At 44.0% G+C, this 15608-nt stretch overlaps 1 protein-coding gene and 1 long non-coding RNA gene across 2 annotated transcripts in view; one reads left to right on the forward strand and one right to left on the reverse strand.

The window, feature by feature from the left end:
* The window catches only part of cacna2d2a (calcium channel, voltage-dependent, alpha 2/delta subunit 2a), a 237236-nt gene that overhangs the window by 115181 nt on the left and 106447 nt on the right, over positions 1-15608 (forward strand). Inside the window, exon 5 of the mRNA XM_062546222.1 lies at positions 10625-10673. Within this exon, the coding sequence (XP_062402206.1) occupies positions 10625-10673 (49 nt within the window). The remainder of the gene's footprint in view (positions 1-10624; positions 10674-15608) is intronic.
* On the reverse strand, positions 1209-10398 carry LOC134092765 (uncharacterized). Its single transcript, XR_009940260.1, has 3 exons — positions 10296-10398; positions 1997-2042; positions 1209-1458 (listed from the first exon to the last, which is right to left on the reverse strand). It is a non-coding gene; the product is annotated as an uncharacterized LOC134092765 (long non-coding RNA).

Consider the following 15608-nt stretch of genomic DNA (forward strand, 5'->3'; position numbering starts at 1 on the left):
GTGTGTGGTTGTGGATACATATCAAACTCTTTAGACTTTTCTGGGTCAACATTGACCTCAGATATGACAGAGCAATGGCAAAGATCACTCAGCACTGGAAGTTGATGTAGAACTTAGTTGTGCACCTCTGGCAATAACTAGCTCCATATCTGCTAGCTGGAGTCAAAGATAGGGAGTGCTGCAGTCTGAGTTCTGAAGATTACTCAAAGGCCTCATGGCCGACCAGAGTGACAGCACTTGTATCAGTTTAATTGTCTTTTTGACTTTCATTGCCATTGCCCAGAGAGGTTTTGTACTCAGTGTTTTACTGTAAACTAACTAGATGACTAAAGAATGATACATTGGTATAACTACATGAAGGGAACAGCATCTGTGTTGTACATTTCTCATATAACACAATTAGCCAGTAGACAGTAGCATTGATCCCTTTCTTGGGTCGCATGCAGGATGTATGTGGCTACTGATGGATTCAACATGTGATGTTCCAAAGCATAGATATAGGCCGTTATTCTAATGTATTTTTTAAAAGTAGGAAGGGCTATGCAATCAAAATAAGTGTGAAGATAATACTAAAATCAATGTCTTATATATTTTTTTAAAAAAAACAACATATTTCTAAAATGTTGTAATAGTTGGTATGTATATGGCAGGTTTTTGCAGCAGTCAATATAAGGAAGTTCTGCAGGTGCATCTCCAAAAATGAGAATATCATGGAAAAGTGAAATTTTCCCTAACTTATTTCAAAAAGTGAAACTTTCATATAATCTAGTGATTCTAGTCTCATTACATGTAAAATTACTTAAATCATTTTTGTTTTAATTTCAATTATTCTAATTTAATCTGATGATTTGATGGTTTGCAGCTCAGGGAAATCAAAGATCCCTCAAAATATTACAATAAATCATTTACAATACAGAAATGTTGATCTGAGAAGAACTCTAATCAGCTAATTTAGTCAAAACAATTTCTACTTGAAATGCTGAAGGATTCAAGGACTCAAGGGTTTTATTTGTCAAACACATAGAGATACTGTTGCAAAACATGTAGCGAAATGACATCAGCTACTTAATAAAGTATACTATACATTGTCTACATCTAAGGTCCACTTAAAAGTGAACAAAAAGAAAACACTTCCACAAGCACCAGTTAATTTCTTTGGCAAGACCATTTTAGTTGATTATTCAGTTAACGCTGAAAGACTTCTACCCAGTAGCATGTCTTTATTGGCCACTCGTGTCCCTGCTGTGTCATGGTTTTTAGAATGCGTCTCCTGACGGAGCGACCATTGGATTTCAATCAAATAACACCTTCAGCACGAGAACTGCGGGAGCCCCGTGCCGTCTCTTTGTTTTAACGGAATCCACTGCCCTTGTGCTGCCAGCAGCAAACAAGCGTCGGCTGGGCGCCGGAGGTCCTCTTGGGCAAAGCGGCGTCCTTGATCGATGCGCTTCACCCCGGCTGGAACGGGAAAAAAAAGAGAGGTTTTTTTTGTGATTTGAATGTTGGCCGCGTAGCCGCCGTGGCAACCGTCGTGGCAGAGCCTGATGGAAATGATTATGGGGTGCGAAATAACAGGTTTGCGGCGGACAGCGCTGATTGTTGATTGGCCACTCTTGGTCTGACTGTGAAGAGGGGGCGTGGGCTCTTTGACTCTCTGGCAGACAAGCGGTGCTTAGCAAAGTCAGGGTGGGGACGTGGGTGTGCGGGGGGTGGCGGCACAAAAGGTGGAGAGAAAAGGCAGGGGAACCGCCATGCCAGCTACTGTAGGGTGTCCATCAGCAGAGGAGGAGGCTCCTCTCAAGTAGCCCATGAAGAGCTTAACTGTTCATACACTTTCATACACTCTCATGTTCATTTGTTTTACATTGGTTGATTTTTCGAAAGATACTGTAAAGGCAGGTTTTTTACTGTTCAAAGTATTGGAAGAATCATAGTACCACCCACTGGTTGATAGAATGATACAGTATATGGTCATTTGAGGGAGGGATAAACTCACCTGTTGATCCCTTTTCCTGCCCAGGCTGTTCATGACTCAGGTGGCCCTGCAAATGCATAACGTTAGCTTTTCAAGCCGGGCACTGACATTGTTATAGCAGTGAAATATCATATACCAAGCTAGACGACTTTATCACAGCTACTGATGGTGTTCTCAGTTGGTTGGCTTTTAGCTTGCTGATTTTAGACAGAAAATCTCTGTAATGTCTGTTTATGTCCCCAAGTGGGTGTTCTGAAGCTCCCGCTGTCATTAAGATGAGTCTTGCTGGTTGGCTAATGTAGCAGGAGCTGACGCTGAACAGATACACACGCCTTGAGTGCCAAGTTCAAACGTGCCGTGGCTACTCATAGCTCACAATGTTACAGGCGTGTGCAATGCAGTGGAGTACGCGCCCGTGTGATGCAATGGAATACGTGGGGGCAGAACAGAACAGAACAGAGTCCGAGAGAAAGAGAGAAAGAGAGAGAGGAGAGAGAGAGAGAGAGAGGAGAGAGAGAGAGCGAGAAATCCATTTCCACTATCAGCATCGCTCTCTCTGATCCTAGCGATAGTGTTAATATTGTTATGGTTGGTTTATCTTCTTATTTGTTTTTATTGGGTGTTAAAGCAGCCCTTTCCTGCTCCCCCCCCCCCCCCCCCCCCCTTCCCCACCCCAATGATTAGATTAGGGTTGCTTCGGAAGTGTATGTTGTTCTGTGTGTGTGTGCGTGTGTGTGTGTGTGATGTTGGATCGGCTTTTTATCTGACAGTATGTCCACGCGGCTTGGCGATGCTATCGGGGGCCAAGAGCGGGCCCCTCAATGGAGCGCTGTCAGCGAACAATGGGGTGCAGCATTACCCAGAGTGCACTGGCACAAAGCCCGCCCTCGCTTATCACCGGATTGGAATATTCAGAGGCTGATTTTACTGCTTTCTCTACCTCATCTCGGGAAGGACCTGACAGGGTGGGGGAGAGAGAGGGGGAGAGAGATGAAAAGAGAGAGAGAATGAAGAGAGAGAGAGAGAGAGAGAGAGAGAGAGGGAAGTAATGGAGGAGAATGGGGGGTACAGACGAGAACAACAAACACAATGATGCCAAAGGATGAGAGAACTCGCGTCCATATATGGTGATAGGTTTAAGCAGTCGAGACGGAACACCAGTTACAACAGCATCTTTTTGTATTTGTTTCATCACTGCTCGGGGGTGTTGGGTGTCTATCCCCCAGTGTACAACACAATCCATTTATAAGAAGCGCATGATATGGGGGAGTATGTAATGTCATAGGCAGTGCATGTTAGCATATTGTCAGCTGAGTTTTCTGGTAGCTCCCCCACCCGCTCTCTCCCTCTCTCGCTCCCCGCTCTGCGGTGTCTATCTGGGGCTGTGCAGCTTGTCACTGCCTGGCTCTTGTGGAAGTGGCATGCGTGGTGAGAGGAGGCTAAGCCTGATGCGTGTGGAAACAGGCAGGACATTGATGTGCTACGCCTGTGCGACTTGCCATTTTCGCTTGGCGCAGTGGTGGCACAGCCAATTTTAGCTGTTTAATCTGGTGCGGGGCTCTTTTGTTTATTGGCTCGCAGGGGCAAGAGACACAGTCGCGCCACGTCGCGGCGCCGTAATCGCCTCAGAAAGCCCCGGCAACCGCGAGGTTACATACTAATGAGCCACGGCTTCCCCCCCGTCGCCCTTCGCACTCGTTCTGCCTTCGTTTCCATCTTTTCTGTCTGTCTTTTTTTCTCTTTTCCTTTCTTTTTTTCTGACTTTCATCCCTTCCTATCTCAGGCCACTCTTGAAGGGTGATGGCTTTGATCATGACACTGTGATTAAGCCCGATCAATCAGCTCTACATTCTCATATTCTTATATTCTTACAGTCCTTTGCCATTTGAAGCAATATGAATGTTTCCTTTGTGTTTCTCTCAGAAGTCAGTCACTTAGCAAATTGAATGTACTGTAGGCTGCATCATTTTTAAACATGTTGATATTTCCACACACTCCTGCATTAGATGTATATGTGCCATTCCGTCACAGAGAAGCTGTAAGGCAAAAGAGCTAAAAAGTGAAAAAAGAATAGATTGAGAGAGAGAGAGAGAAAAAAAGCAACTGTTGAGAAGCAACTGAAAGAGTAAAAGATGAAAGCTCTCCTTCACTGAAAGAGCTATAGTTTCTTCCACTGTCCCCATCTCTGTCTTCTCTCTGTGTCTATCTCTCTGTCCCGTTCTCTCTCTCTCTCTCTCTCTCTCTCTCTCTGTCATATTCAAATTCAAATTCAAAATGCCTTACTGGCATGGCAGTTGGCAAAGCCGTTTTTATAGTACAATAAGTCTCAACATATACATATATACATATCAATAGACTTTCATTGTATATTTTCTCTCGCTCCCTTTCTCTCTCTCTTTCTCTCTCTCTCTGTTTCTCTCTCTCTGTCTATCTATCTCTATCCCTGCGGTGCGTCAGCGGTTCGTGGGCTGGGTTGGGCTGGTGGGCCTTAATGAAGATCCATAACGGAGCTCCCTCATGCTCTTTGATGGGACGTCAGCTTGCGTTAGCCGCCGCCGTAGCCGTAGCCGGCAGAGGACAGCGGGCGCGGAACAGGCCTCAAGAGCACCGCTCGCTCTGACCTAACCGAGGGAGGGAGATACGCCACCGCAAGAACTGAGAGGGGGATGGGGGTAGAATTAATAGATAGACAGAGAGAGGTCAAGTCACAGGGAGGGAAGGAGAGACAGATGAACTTGTACAGGGCAGTGACGAAAGAGAGGAGCCCATAGAGTGAAAGAGAGATAGAGTGAACTGCAGGGCGGAGTAGAAAGTAGTGACTGGGTGGCAGCAGGGATGAACTCAAAAAGTCATTCACACATCGGCTTGCAGAGAGGACGTGTACCTTTAACCAGACCACAGATCAATAACAAAAAGCCCAAGACATGTCAGCGTTGCAAATCAAATGTGAAGAAAAGACATCAGAAACGGCACAGATTATGAATCATTTGGTGGCCTTTTGGTCGTGGTGTGTGTCAGAAGATGGAATCTAGGCAAGGGGCGTTGCGTGTGTTTGGTAATTATAAACTAATTGGAGTGTGTCTGGGGGAGATATGGATAGCACTCTAATCTGTCTCCGAGGATAACGCAGGGCTCGGCTGGCAATTTAAATGTCAAGCTGCCACCGCTTGTCAAAGAGAGAAAGTGCACAGAGATCTGCCATACGCCACATGACCAATTTGTCACAGTCTTTCTGGGACCACATTTAGGCATGGATATCAGTTGTATACATTACTGTGCAAGAGGCCTTTGTGTGTGTGTGTGTGTGTGTGTGTGTGTGTGTGTGTGTGTGTGTGTGTGTGTGTGTGTGTGTGTGTGTGTGTGTGTGTGTGTGTGTGTGTGTGTGTGTGTGTGTGTGTGTGTGTTAGAGGAAGGGGTCTTTACCAATGGTGTGTGCGAATGTGAGTACTCTACTGTATATGTTAAAACTCTCTTTTTACAAGTGAACAGAGGCCAGCCAACTTGTTGGCTCATATTGATAGACAGAGAGAGAGAGAGAGAGAGAATGTGAGAGAGCGAGACAGAGAGAGAGTGAAAGAAAGAAAGAAAGAAAGAGAGAGAGAGAGCACTAAGGAACAAAACCACTGCACAATCTGAAACAGATTGGACTGTTTCTATAGCAACAGTGTGAATCTAACCTGCATGGCACGAGGTTGAAATCTGAAATTGGGCATAAAGAGAGGAGAGAGGGACTGAAAGTGTGTATGTATATGGAGAGAGAGAGAGAGAGAGAGAGAGAGAGAGAGAGAGAGAGAGAGAGAGAGGCTGTAATGTTTGTTGTCCGTTGTCCATTTGAAATCCGTTGGAAATACTCGCCATGGCAGATTCAATTTGCTGATAACTCTTTCTGCATGTTTGCTTGTTTGTGAGTCTCTCTCTTTCTCGCCCCCCCCCCCCCCCCCCCCCCCCCTCTCTCTCTGTGTGTACGTGTGATTTTAGAAATATTTACATCTTCCCAACAGTCATCTGACCAAACTGATAAAGTGATCACATAAGGAGACATGCTAGTCCTATCTAGTTCAGTCTACCACTGGGGAATATGTGTTGCCTTGGATCTGTGGGGGTTCTGCCTGCAGCAATAATTGTAATTTCACTTGTGTCACTGTTTGGTGTGTGTGTGTGTGTGTGTGTGTGTGTGTGTGTGTGTGTGTGTGTGTGTGTGTGTGTGTGTGTGAGAGAGAGAGAGAGAGAGCGAGAGAGAGAGATAGAGCTCATTAGATATACTATACACGCATCTCACTGTGAGTGTAACAGTGTGTGTGTGTGTGTGTGTGTGTGTGTGTGCTTGTTTGTGCCTGGATCTGTGAGCCTGTGTGTGTGTGTTCAGGATGTTGAAATGCAGGATGTGTTGCCGTAATCACAGGCTAGTTAACTGCTGGTTTTGTGCTTTAGTAAATGTATGCTTAACCCGGGAACATCCCTGCGGATGGACCCCTCTAGCTTAAAAAAGCATGCTGTGTGTGTGTGTGTGTGTGTGTGTGTATGTGTGTGTGTGTGTGTGTGTGTGTGTGTGTGTGTGTGTGTGTGTGTGTGTGTGTGTGTGTGTGTGTGTGTGTGTTTATGTACTGTATGTGTGTGTATTGGTTGCTTAGTAAATGATAGAAACAAACTGTTTCAAATCCAGTTAAAAACAGTTCACTAGTTCACTGTTCCCACACACTGAATTGGCAACTGGCAGCCAACACTTTGCTTTGCAGAGTTCGCTTAATTATCACGTAAACAAACAATTCACATGATATATTATTGATCAAATTAGCAATATAAAAATACAGATATTTGCAGGAAAGATAACCTCCACTTAAGGAATCAATGACGAATAACTGTCATTATTTGTTTGTATGTCAAATATACATACTGTACATGTTCATTTCTGAAACCGGTATTCATCAGTTATCTCAACTAGTTAGTACCACTACTATTCCTTGACATTTACAGGGAGGCTACTCCGGGCACATACATACAGTCGCTGAAGCTTTCCATTTGCGTAGCGTCTGCGGCAACAGTTAACTCCAGCTTTCATCCGTGGAACTGGCGACACCAGACGCGATAGCGGCGCGTCCGTTTGGGAAAAAATTAAAGCAATCTTCTGAATGTATTTTTACACTACGTGAATGGAATGCTTCAGTTGCGGACTCGCTGTAGCCCGGGTGTTAGGTCACAATACCATGTATGACATCTTTAGAGTGTGTACTGTATGCACACGTGTGTGTGCGTGCGTGCGTGCGTGCGTGCGTGCGTGTGTGTGTGTGTGTGTGTGTGTGTGTGTGTGTGTATGATGGAATGAGGGGGAAGGGGGGAGCATAACACACGTGGGCATACAGAGCAGCGCAAATTTAACTCAGCCCTGGGGTGATGTGGAAAATACAAGAACGAGCAGAGGTGCGCACACTCACACACACACACACACACACACACACACACACACACACCCACACACACACATACCCCCAGACATAACCATGAACGAGACAGTGCTGTCAGAAGTATTTCCCTTAATTAGCCATGCATTTCAAGCTCAATCATGTTTAGCATTCTGTTGTAGGGTATAAAATTATGCTCAAAAGCTACATGATTATTTGGCACTCTCCTCCAGACTGTGCTGCATATGCAGCGATTCTGTGTGTCTCCACGAGTAGGTATGTTTCATAAGAACTCTCAGTCAGAGTTCAGATAAAAGGGTGGAAGGGGAGCTGCTGCCTGGAGTTGAGTGGTCATCGACTGAATGACGTTTTTAATTTGAGGTGCTTCTCAGACATGGAACAATGTGTGAGCATTAGGGTATACTCAAAGAGTGTAATAAGGTATAGTCATAGAGTATAATAGGGTATAGTCATAGAGTATAATAGGGTATAGTCATAAGGTATAGTCATAGAGTATAATAGGGCATAGTCATAAGGTAAAGTCATAGAGTATAATAGGGTATAGTCATAGATTATAATAGGGTATAGTCATAGGGTGTACTCAAAGAGTGTAATAGGGTATAGTCATAGAGTATAATAGGGTATAGTCATAAGGTATAGTCATAGAGTATAATAGGGTATAGTCATAGGGTATAGTCATAGAGTATAATAGGGTATAGTCATAGGGTAAGCATTACACAAGTGTGAGGTGCAGAAGTGACGGGAACATACACAGGGTCAGACAGGAGCAGCCACAGCAGCAGCACTACACACACACACACACACACACACACACACACACACACACACACAAGCACAAGCGCACACACACTGCAGCCACAGGGGTCGTCTCTGCGGAGCGGAGTTATTTTTAGCTGCTCTCACACACTTTCTTTCACCCTCTCTCTCTCCCCATGCAGAATCCACCTCCCTGCCTCCTCCTCTCCATCTCTCTCTCGTTCTCTCTCTCCATCTCTCTCTCTCTCTCTTTCTCTCTCTCTCTCATGTCTTGGCCTCTCTTGATTCTGTCCATCTCTCTCTTTTGTTTTTCTCTTTCTCTCTACCCGTCTTTCTGCACCACATCAATTTCAGGATCTCTCCATCTCACGCTCTCTCCCCCTACCTTTACACACACACACACACACACTCTCTCTCTATCTCCATCTACTCCTCTCTCCTTACTTGAGACACACTCTCCTCTCACATGAGCTCGCAGCCTGTCTGTTTTCAACCCCTATTTCACCACACACCACACAGCAAATCCAATACACTCCTCCTCCAGCTCACTCTCTATCACTCTGTTTCTGCCGTACTCTTGTCCTGTCTGAACTCTCGCCCAATCTTCTGCTCTCCCCTCTCCTGTCTCTGCCTCTTTCTCTCTCCTTCTCTTCCTCTCTCTCTTCTTCTCTTCCTCTCTCTCTCCATCTCTGCCTCTTTCTCTCTCCTTCTCTCCCCTGCAGAATCCACCTCCCTGCCTCTTCCTCTCCATCTCTCTCTCCTTCTCTCCCCTCTCCTTTCTCCATCTCTCTCTCCTTCTCTCCCTCTCCCTCTCTCCATCTCTCTCTCTCTCTATCCCTCTCTCGGTCTGTGCCCTTGTGTCTGTGTCCGTGAGGGGAGCTGCACAGGGCAGGGCAAGCTAGAGAGGCCACGCTAAATGGGATGAGAGTGAAGCTTTGAGGAGAGAAGCCTGAGACTGTTAACCACACACTCTTCCTTCCTCCACTTCCCTTTCCCACACACACACACACACACACACATACGTGCACTCACACACACACACACACACACACACTACTCCCACCCAGCCCTCCCTTTGGTCTCGCCGGGCTGCTAACCCTCAAAGAAATCTCTCAGAGCTCCCCTTCCTTCACTCCAGCGTGGCTGCCAGCCATCTTGTCCTGGCTGTTGCCACGGTGACATTGGTGGTCTGGTGTATTTTGTGATGTGTACAATGTAGAGCGTGGCCCCGCCACCAGCTCCCCTCTACCACCCCCCCCCCCCCCCCCATCTCCCCCCTCCCACCCACCCCTCGCCTTCCTCCTCGCCTTCCAGCTCTCTGGAGGTGATCCAGTCACACTTTGACAAGTGGAATAAAGGGGCCCAGAGAAAGAGAGAGAGAGAGAAAGAGAGAGGGAGCGAGAGAGAGAGATGGAGGAAGAGAGAGAGAGAGAGAGAGAGAGAGGGTGCTGCCCTTGAGAGTGCCAGCTATGTGGAGCTTAGTCTGGTGGGGATTGGGTATGAGATACGGCTAGAGTTGGTGCCAGACTGGAAATCCTGCTGAATCCAGCGATGCCGAGCTGCACTGTTAAAAGATTTGATGCACTTTACATTTCTCCTATTCCTCCCGTTCCTCCCCCACACAGACCTTGGCAGCCCAGCGCAGGCCTTGGCTGACCTCCCTCCCCTTCTCCTACATGCTCAGATCGTATTAGAGAACATGACATTTCAAAGGCGTCTTCGAGAACTTTCTTCAAAATGCATGCAGGCACACACGCACACACACACACACACACACACACACACACACACACACACACACACACACACACACACATGAACACACTCACAGACACACAGATCACAGATACACACACACACACACACATGCACGCACACATAAACACACACACACACACACACACACACACACACACACACACACACACACACACACACACACACACACAGACACTTACATTATACTGCCCCCACTATTTTCTTCATTTGTTTCCAAGGCATGCACAGTTATTGAAATAGTTTTCCAGTCGGGCCTATCACGCTTAGCATATTATCAGGTTTAATGTAATGTTCTGTATGCAGAGCCCAAGCCCTGCCGGCAGTGTCACGCCAGGGTGGGCCAATTACATGGCAGGTGTACTTACAACCATTTAGTAGAAGTTTTCAGTCAAGGATGCCAGGCTACAGCACAGCAGACGCCTCCATTTGGGGTCTTTGCAAAACACTGAGCCTGTAATCTCACTTTGCGCGTTGACATTTATGTGATTCCACAGCAACAGATATGTATTCAGAGTCTCGAGAGCTCCTGGCTGTCCTCACTATGCCTGCTGAAAAAATCGTGTAGAATGGTGCGATGAGGGATTGTTTTTGAGATGCAAAGTTGGCTGATGGGTGTGAATCTGTCAGCCCACACAGAAACTTATGACATCTCTTCCTCATTCTAACTACACGTCCTTCCTCTGTTCTCTTGCAGGACTCTGATATCACCTATTATGACTCCAAAGCAGAGGCTGATAGCGTAAGTGCCATTCGTAGCACGTGTGTGTGTGTGTGTGTGTGTGTGTGTGTGTGTGTGTGTGTGTGTGTGTCTATGTGCCTGTGTGTGTGTGTGTGTGTGTGTGTACAGTATGTGATTGTGTGTATGTACATGTATGTTACTGTGTGTGTGTGTGTGTGTGTGTGTCTGTGTGTGTGTGTATGTGTTTGGGTGTGTGTATGTGTTTGTGTGTATGTATGTTACTGTGTGTGTGTGGGGGGGGCGGTGTATGTGTTTGTGTGGGTGTGTGGGTGTATGTGTTTGTGTGCGCCCATGCATTATGGTTTCAGACTGTACATGCCCTCAGTGCAGTGCCAGTGAGGAGCAATCCCAGTCCATGATGTTGATTGTGGCTGAACATCAACTGTCTGAAACCACATTGAGTGTTTTGTCCACACACTCAAAATGAATGTGTTGAAAACAAACACAACTTGCATTGTTTTTTAACACATCTCTGTGTCCAGATAGGGACAACACAGTTTGTGTTGTTTTCCTTTATCATTTGATTGTTACAGAATCTTTGTTGAAAATAACACAACTTGCGTTGAGAACAACACAATGTCCGTTGTTTTTTTAACACACCTCTGTGTACACATTTGCTGTGAAAGTGCATAAACATGATCTGTTTATCCTCTCACTTAACACGAAGAAGAAGACTGGCTCTGTTTACTATTATGGAAGCAGCATGCCATGGCAGTATGTACAGTTACTGTAGTACAAGACCACAGCCTTTTGCAGCTAATGGATTTCAGGCAGTGAACACCGAAAGGTGACAAGCGCGGCCATTATCTCATGCCGTGAGGTGCCGCCAGGTCCTTTTAGAGTGAGAGTGAGCAGATATTGAATTTAGGGTTGTTAATGTTTCCTGGAGGTGATGTGAGATGTGTGTAATTGCATTCTGGAAGGATGTCTAACTGCCGTTGTTAAGACACAGGGTCATATGGCCTATTGCTTTGGAGGGCTTTGTTGCTGCATCCAGATGTGACGTTAACAACCAGAGCCCTGTGGAACACTATGTAATATCTGTCTAAAAGCACGAAGTCACAAAAATAAAATAAACACATCTCCCCAATACATATACATACATATATATTGGCAAAATACTGTCATTAGTTCCGAAGTCTTCAGCAGTGGCAGCTGTGATGTCTGTGACACAAGTCTGTTGGCTCGTGGCTAGTTAGCTCATTAGGTTTAGACACACATAATTGTGCTAATAAACAAATCCACCAGTAGTTGCATAATATGACATGAAGTGCCACGCTTTGATACTTGCCTTAAAGGGATAGTTCGGGTTTTAAGACACGAAGTTATATGGGTTCCCTGTCAGCAACGTTGTGCATCAGCACTGACTTACCCCCCGACAGCGTCCTGTGAGCCGAGATCCAGCCGGTTTTTGATCGTTTTTGATGCCGGACTATTTTCTTCAGCAAGTTTCTGGGGTCACGAAAGTAAAGTGTTTTTCTTCTCAAAACCATATGCGTTCAACAGAGTGATATATTTGCACCACAAAAACGTTGTCCAGCTGTCAGAAGCGCGCAGTGATAGGAATCGCGAAAAATAAGTAAGTGATAACGAGGTTTGAATTTTTCCTGGACAACGTTTTTGTGGTGCAAATATATCACTCTTTTGAACGCATATGGTTTTGAGAAGAAAAACACTTTACTTTCGTGACCCCAGAAACTTGCCGGACTACTTTCTTCAGCATCAAAAACCGGCTGGATCTCGGCTCACAGGACGCTGTTGCGGGGTAAGTCAGTGCTGATGCACAACGTTGCTGACGGGGAACCCATATAACTTCGTGTCTTAAAACCCAAACTATCCCTTTAATCACATTCTGTGGTGATGCTGCAGCAATTCCTGAATTACAGTATGCTGACTTTGGATGGACAGAGATGAAAAGTCACAAATGCTCCTTACATCAATTGCACAATGTCGGTTGTCTTGAAGCTGGGGAAAAAAAACTTAATATTTGTGGACACAGTGTAGTTTTAGGTTATTATATTGTTTATTACAGTGCATGAAAATGCACTGTACTGTTCTTCCAAGGCTTCTTCTTCTTATTACAGTGCATGAAAATGCACTGTACTGTTCTTCCTAGTCTTCTTATTATTACAGTGCATGAAAATGCACTGTACTGTTCTTCCTAGTCTTCTTATTATTACAGTGCATGAAAATGCACTGTACTGTTCTTCCTAGACTTCTTATTATATTTATTATTATTCCGCTTACCACTTTTTCTGACCGCAATTTCTCTTCAACCGTTTAACTTAGAAACTTCATTCAAACTTTGTAACGTAGGTATTCTAATGGATCGGGTTGCTATGACTTTTCAACTTTGTAACTTTTATACTTTTTGAACTATTAAATAAAAACTATTCAAAATTTCCCCATAGACTTTACATTGGCCTCTATGACATCACAATCGGGTCGTTGAGCAATTAGAATCTTATGCCAGGTGGCCAGCCCCACCTGCAGCAGCCCTCTCTCTCTCAGGCTTTAAGCATACAATCTCTCTGTGAAGACTACATATCCTGTTAACTGTTTCCTCTTTCCACAACTGTTTCAAAATAAAAGTCCTCACTGCAATAATACACTATTAAATCATTTAACCACTGAAACTACTCAACTATTTAACTGTTCAACCATTCCAACTGTCAGTTATCATCAACTATGCCTCCAGTCAACTAAATGAAACCTCCATGTACCTAGCAACCAACATAGCAACCATTAAAACTAAGCGTTTTTGACAGTTTCCATAGCAACCAACATGATTATACTACAGTAACTTCTTTATTCCTGATAGTGGGCACCATGGATACCCTAGCAACTACTGTTTCAAAATAAAAGTCCTCACTAGCAAGTTAGCATTGTTAGCATTGTTAGCATTGTTAGCATAGTTAGCATAACTGCTAAAAATGATTAGCTAAGTTAGCTAATCAACCTGGTTAGCATTGTTAGCATAGTTAGCATTGTTAACATTATTAGCATAGTTCACATTTTTAACACAACTGCTAAAATGATTAGCTAAGTTAGCTAATCAACATGGTTAGCATTGTTAACATAGTTAGCAATGTTAGCATTGTTAGCATTTTTAACATTACTGCTAGAAATCATCAGCTAAGTTAACTTATCAACCTGGTTAGCATTGTTAGCATAGTCAACATTTTAGAATACCTGTTAGAAATCATTAGTTAAGTTAGAACAGGAATGTTTAAGCTTTAAAATGTCTACCTTAACACCATCAACTCTCTTTAAACTATGCAACCACCATGTTTACCCTAGCTACACCTTAGTAGCCATATCTACATTTTTTTGCATTTTCATGCACTGGTAATTCCTTGGAATTGCATTTCTAGTTATTATTATTATTAAACTTCTTCTTCTAACGCAGCCAATTCAGCTTCAACCGTTTAACGTAGAAACTTCATTCAAACGTTGTTGCGTAGGTCTTGCTTATGCCATGCCTGCTTTATATTTTTCAACTTTGTAACTTTTATACTTTTTAAACTATTAGTTAAAAACTATTACAATTTCCCCCATAGACTTAACATTGCTCATTATGACATCACGGCAGCAATTAGAATCTTACACCAGGTGGCCGGCCACCTGGGCACCAACTGTCAGTTTCTCTCAGGCTCCTCTCTGAAGACTACATATTCTGTTCCCCTGTATCCTCTGCGCACAACAGTATCAAAATAAGTCCTCCTAATTCCATTCAACTTTATATCCATTCATCTTCTTCAAACCATTCACTCATCCACCCATTCTAAACAGTCTGCCTATCAACATCAATTAGACGATCTACATTCAACTTTTAAACAATCTACTCTGTCTCAGGCTGGCTCTCTTAAGACTAGCCAGTTAAATTGATTACACCTGTATCTGTATCCACTACTCTCAGTAGAGAGCTGTGTCTCTCCATTCTACAAGAATATAAGGCACATTCCATCCAACATTCTATCCATTCATCTTCTTCAGACCATTCACTCATCCACCCATTAAACTGTCTATCAACATCTATTAAACAATCTGTCTATCAACATCCATTAAACTCTCTGTCTATCAACATTAATTAGACTATCTACATTCAACTTTTAAATTATTTACTCTGTCTCAGGCTTTAAGAGTAGCCTACTCTAGCTCTCTTAAGACTAGCCAGTTAAATTGATTACACCTGTGTCAACTACTCTCAGAGAGCTGTAGTGTCTCTCTTAACAAGAATATAAGGCACATTCCATCCAACCTTCTATCCATTCATCTTCTTCAGACCATTCACTCATCCACCCATTAAACTGTCAATCAATATCTATTAAACAATCTGCCTATCAACATCCATTAAACAGTCTGTCTATCAACATTAATTAGACTATCTACATACAACTTTTAAAGTATTTACTGTGGGTCCCTCTCAAGCAGCGTTTATATGTCCTCCCTCGCTCCTCGATCCACAATGATCTACATAAAGAAAGATAGAAGAAGGGCTAGACTATCCCATTGTTGCCGCTCCATCATTCTTTATGTAGATCAGTGAGGAGCGAGAGAGGACGCGTAAACGCTATATGAGAGGCACCTTCTGTCTCAGGCTTTAAGCATACAATCTCATTAAGACTACAGATCCTGTTTCACTACGTCCTCTGTCCACAACTGTTTCAAAATAAAGGTCCTCACTGCAATAATACACTATTAAATCATTTAACCATTAAAAACTACTCAACTATTGAACTGTTCAACCATTCCAACTGTCAGTTATCATCCACTATGCCTCCAGTCAACTACATGAAACCTCCATGTACCTAGCAACCAACATAGCAACCATTAAAATTAAGTGTTTATGACCGTTTCCATAGCAACCAACATGATTATACTGCAGTAACTTCTTGTTTCCTGATAGTGGCCACCATGGATACCCTAGCAACAAATG

Source organism: Sardina pilchardus, chromosome 9 (genome assembly GCF_963854185.1).
Source record: "Sardina pilchardus chromosome 9, fSarPil1.1, whole genome shotgun sequence".
NCBI lineage: Eukaryota > Metazoa > Chordata > Actinopteri > Clupeiformes > Clupeidae > Sardina > Sardina pilchardus.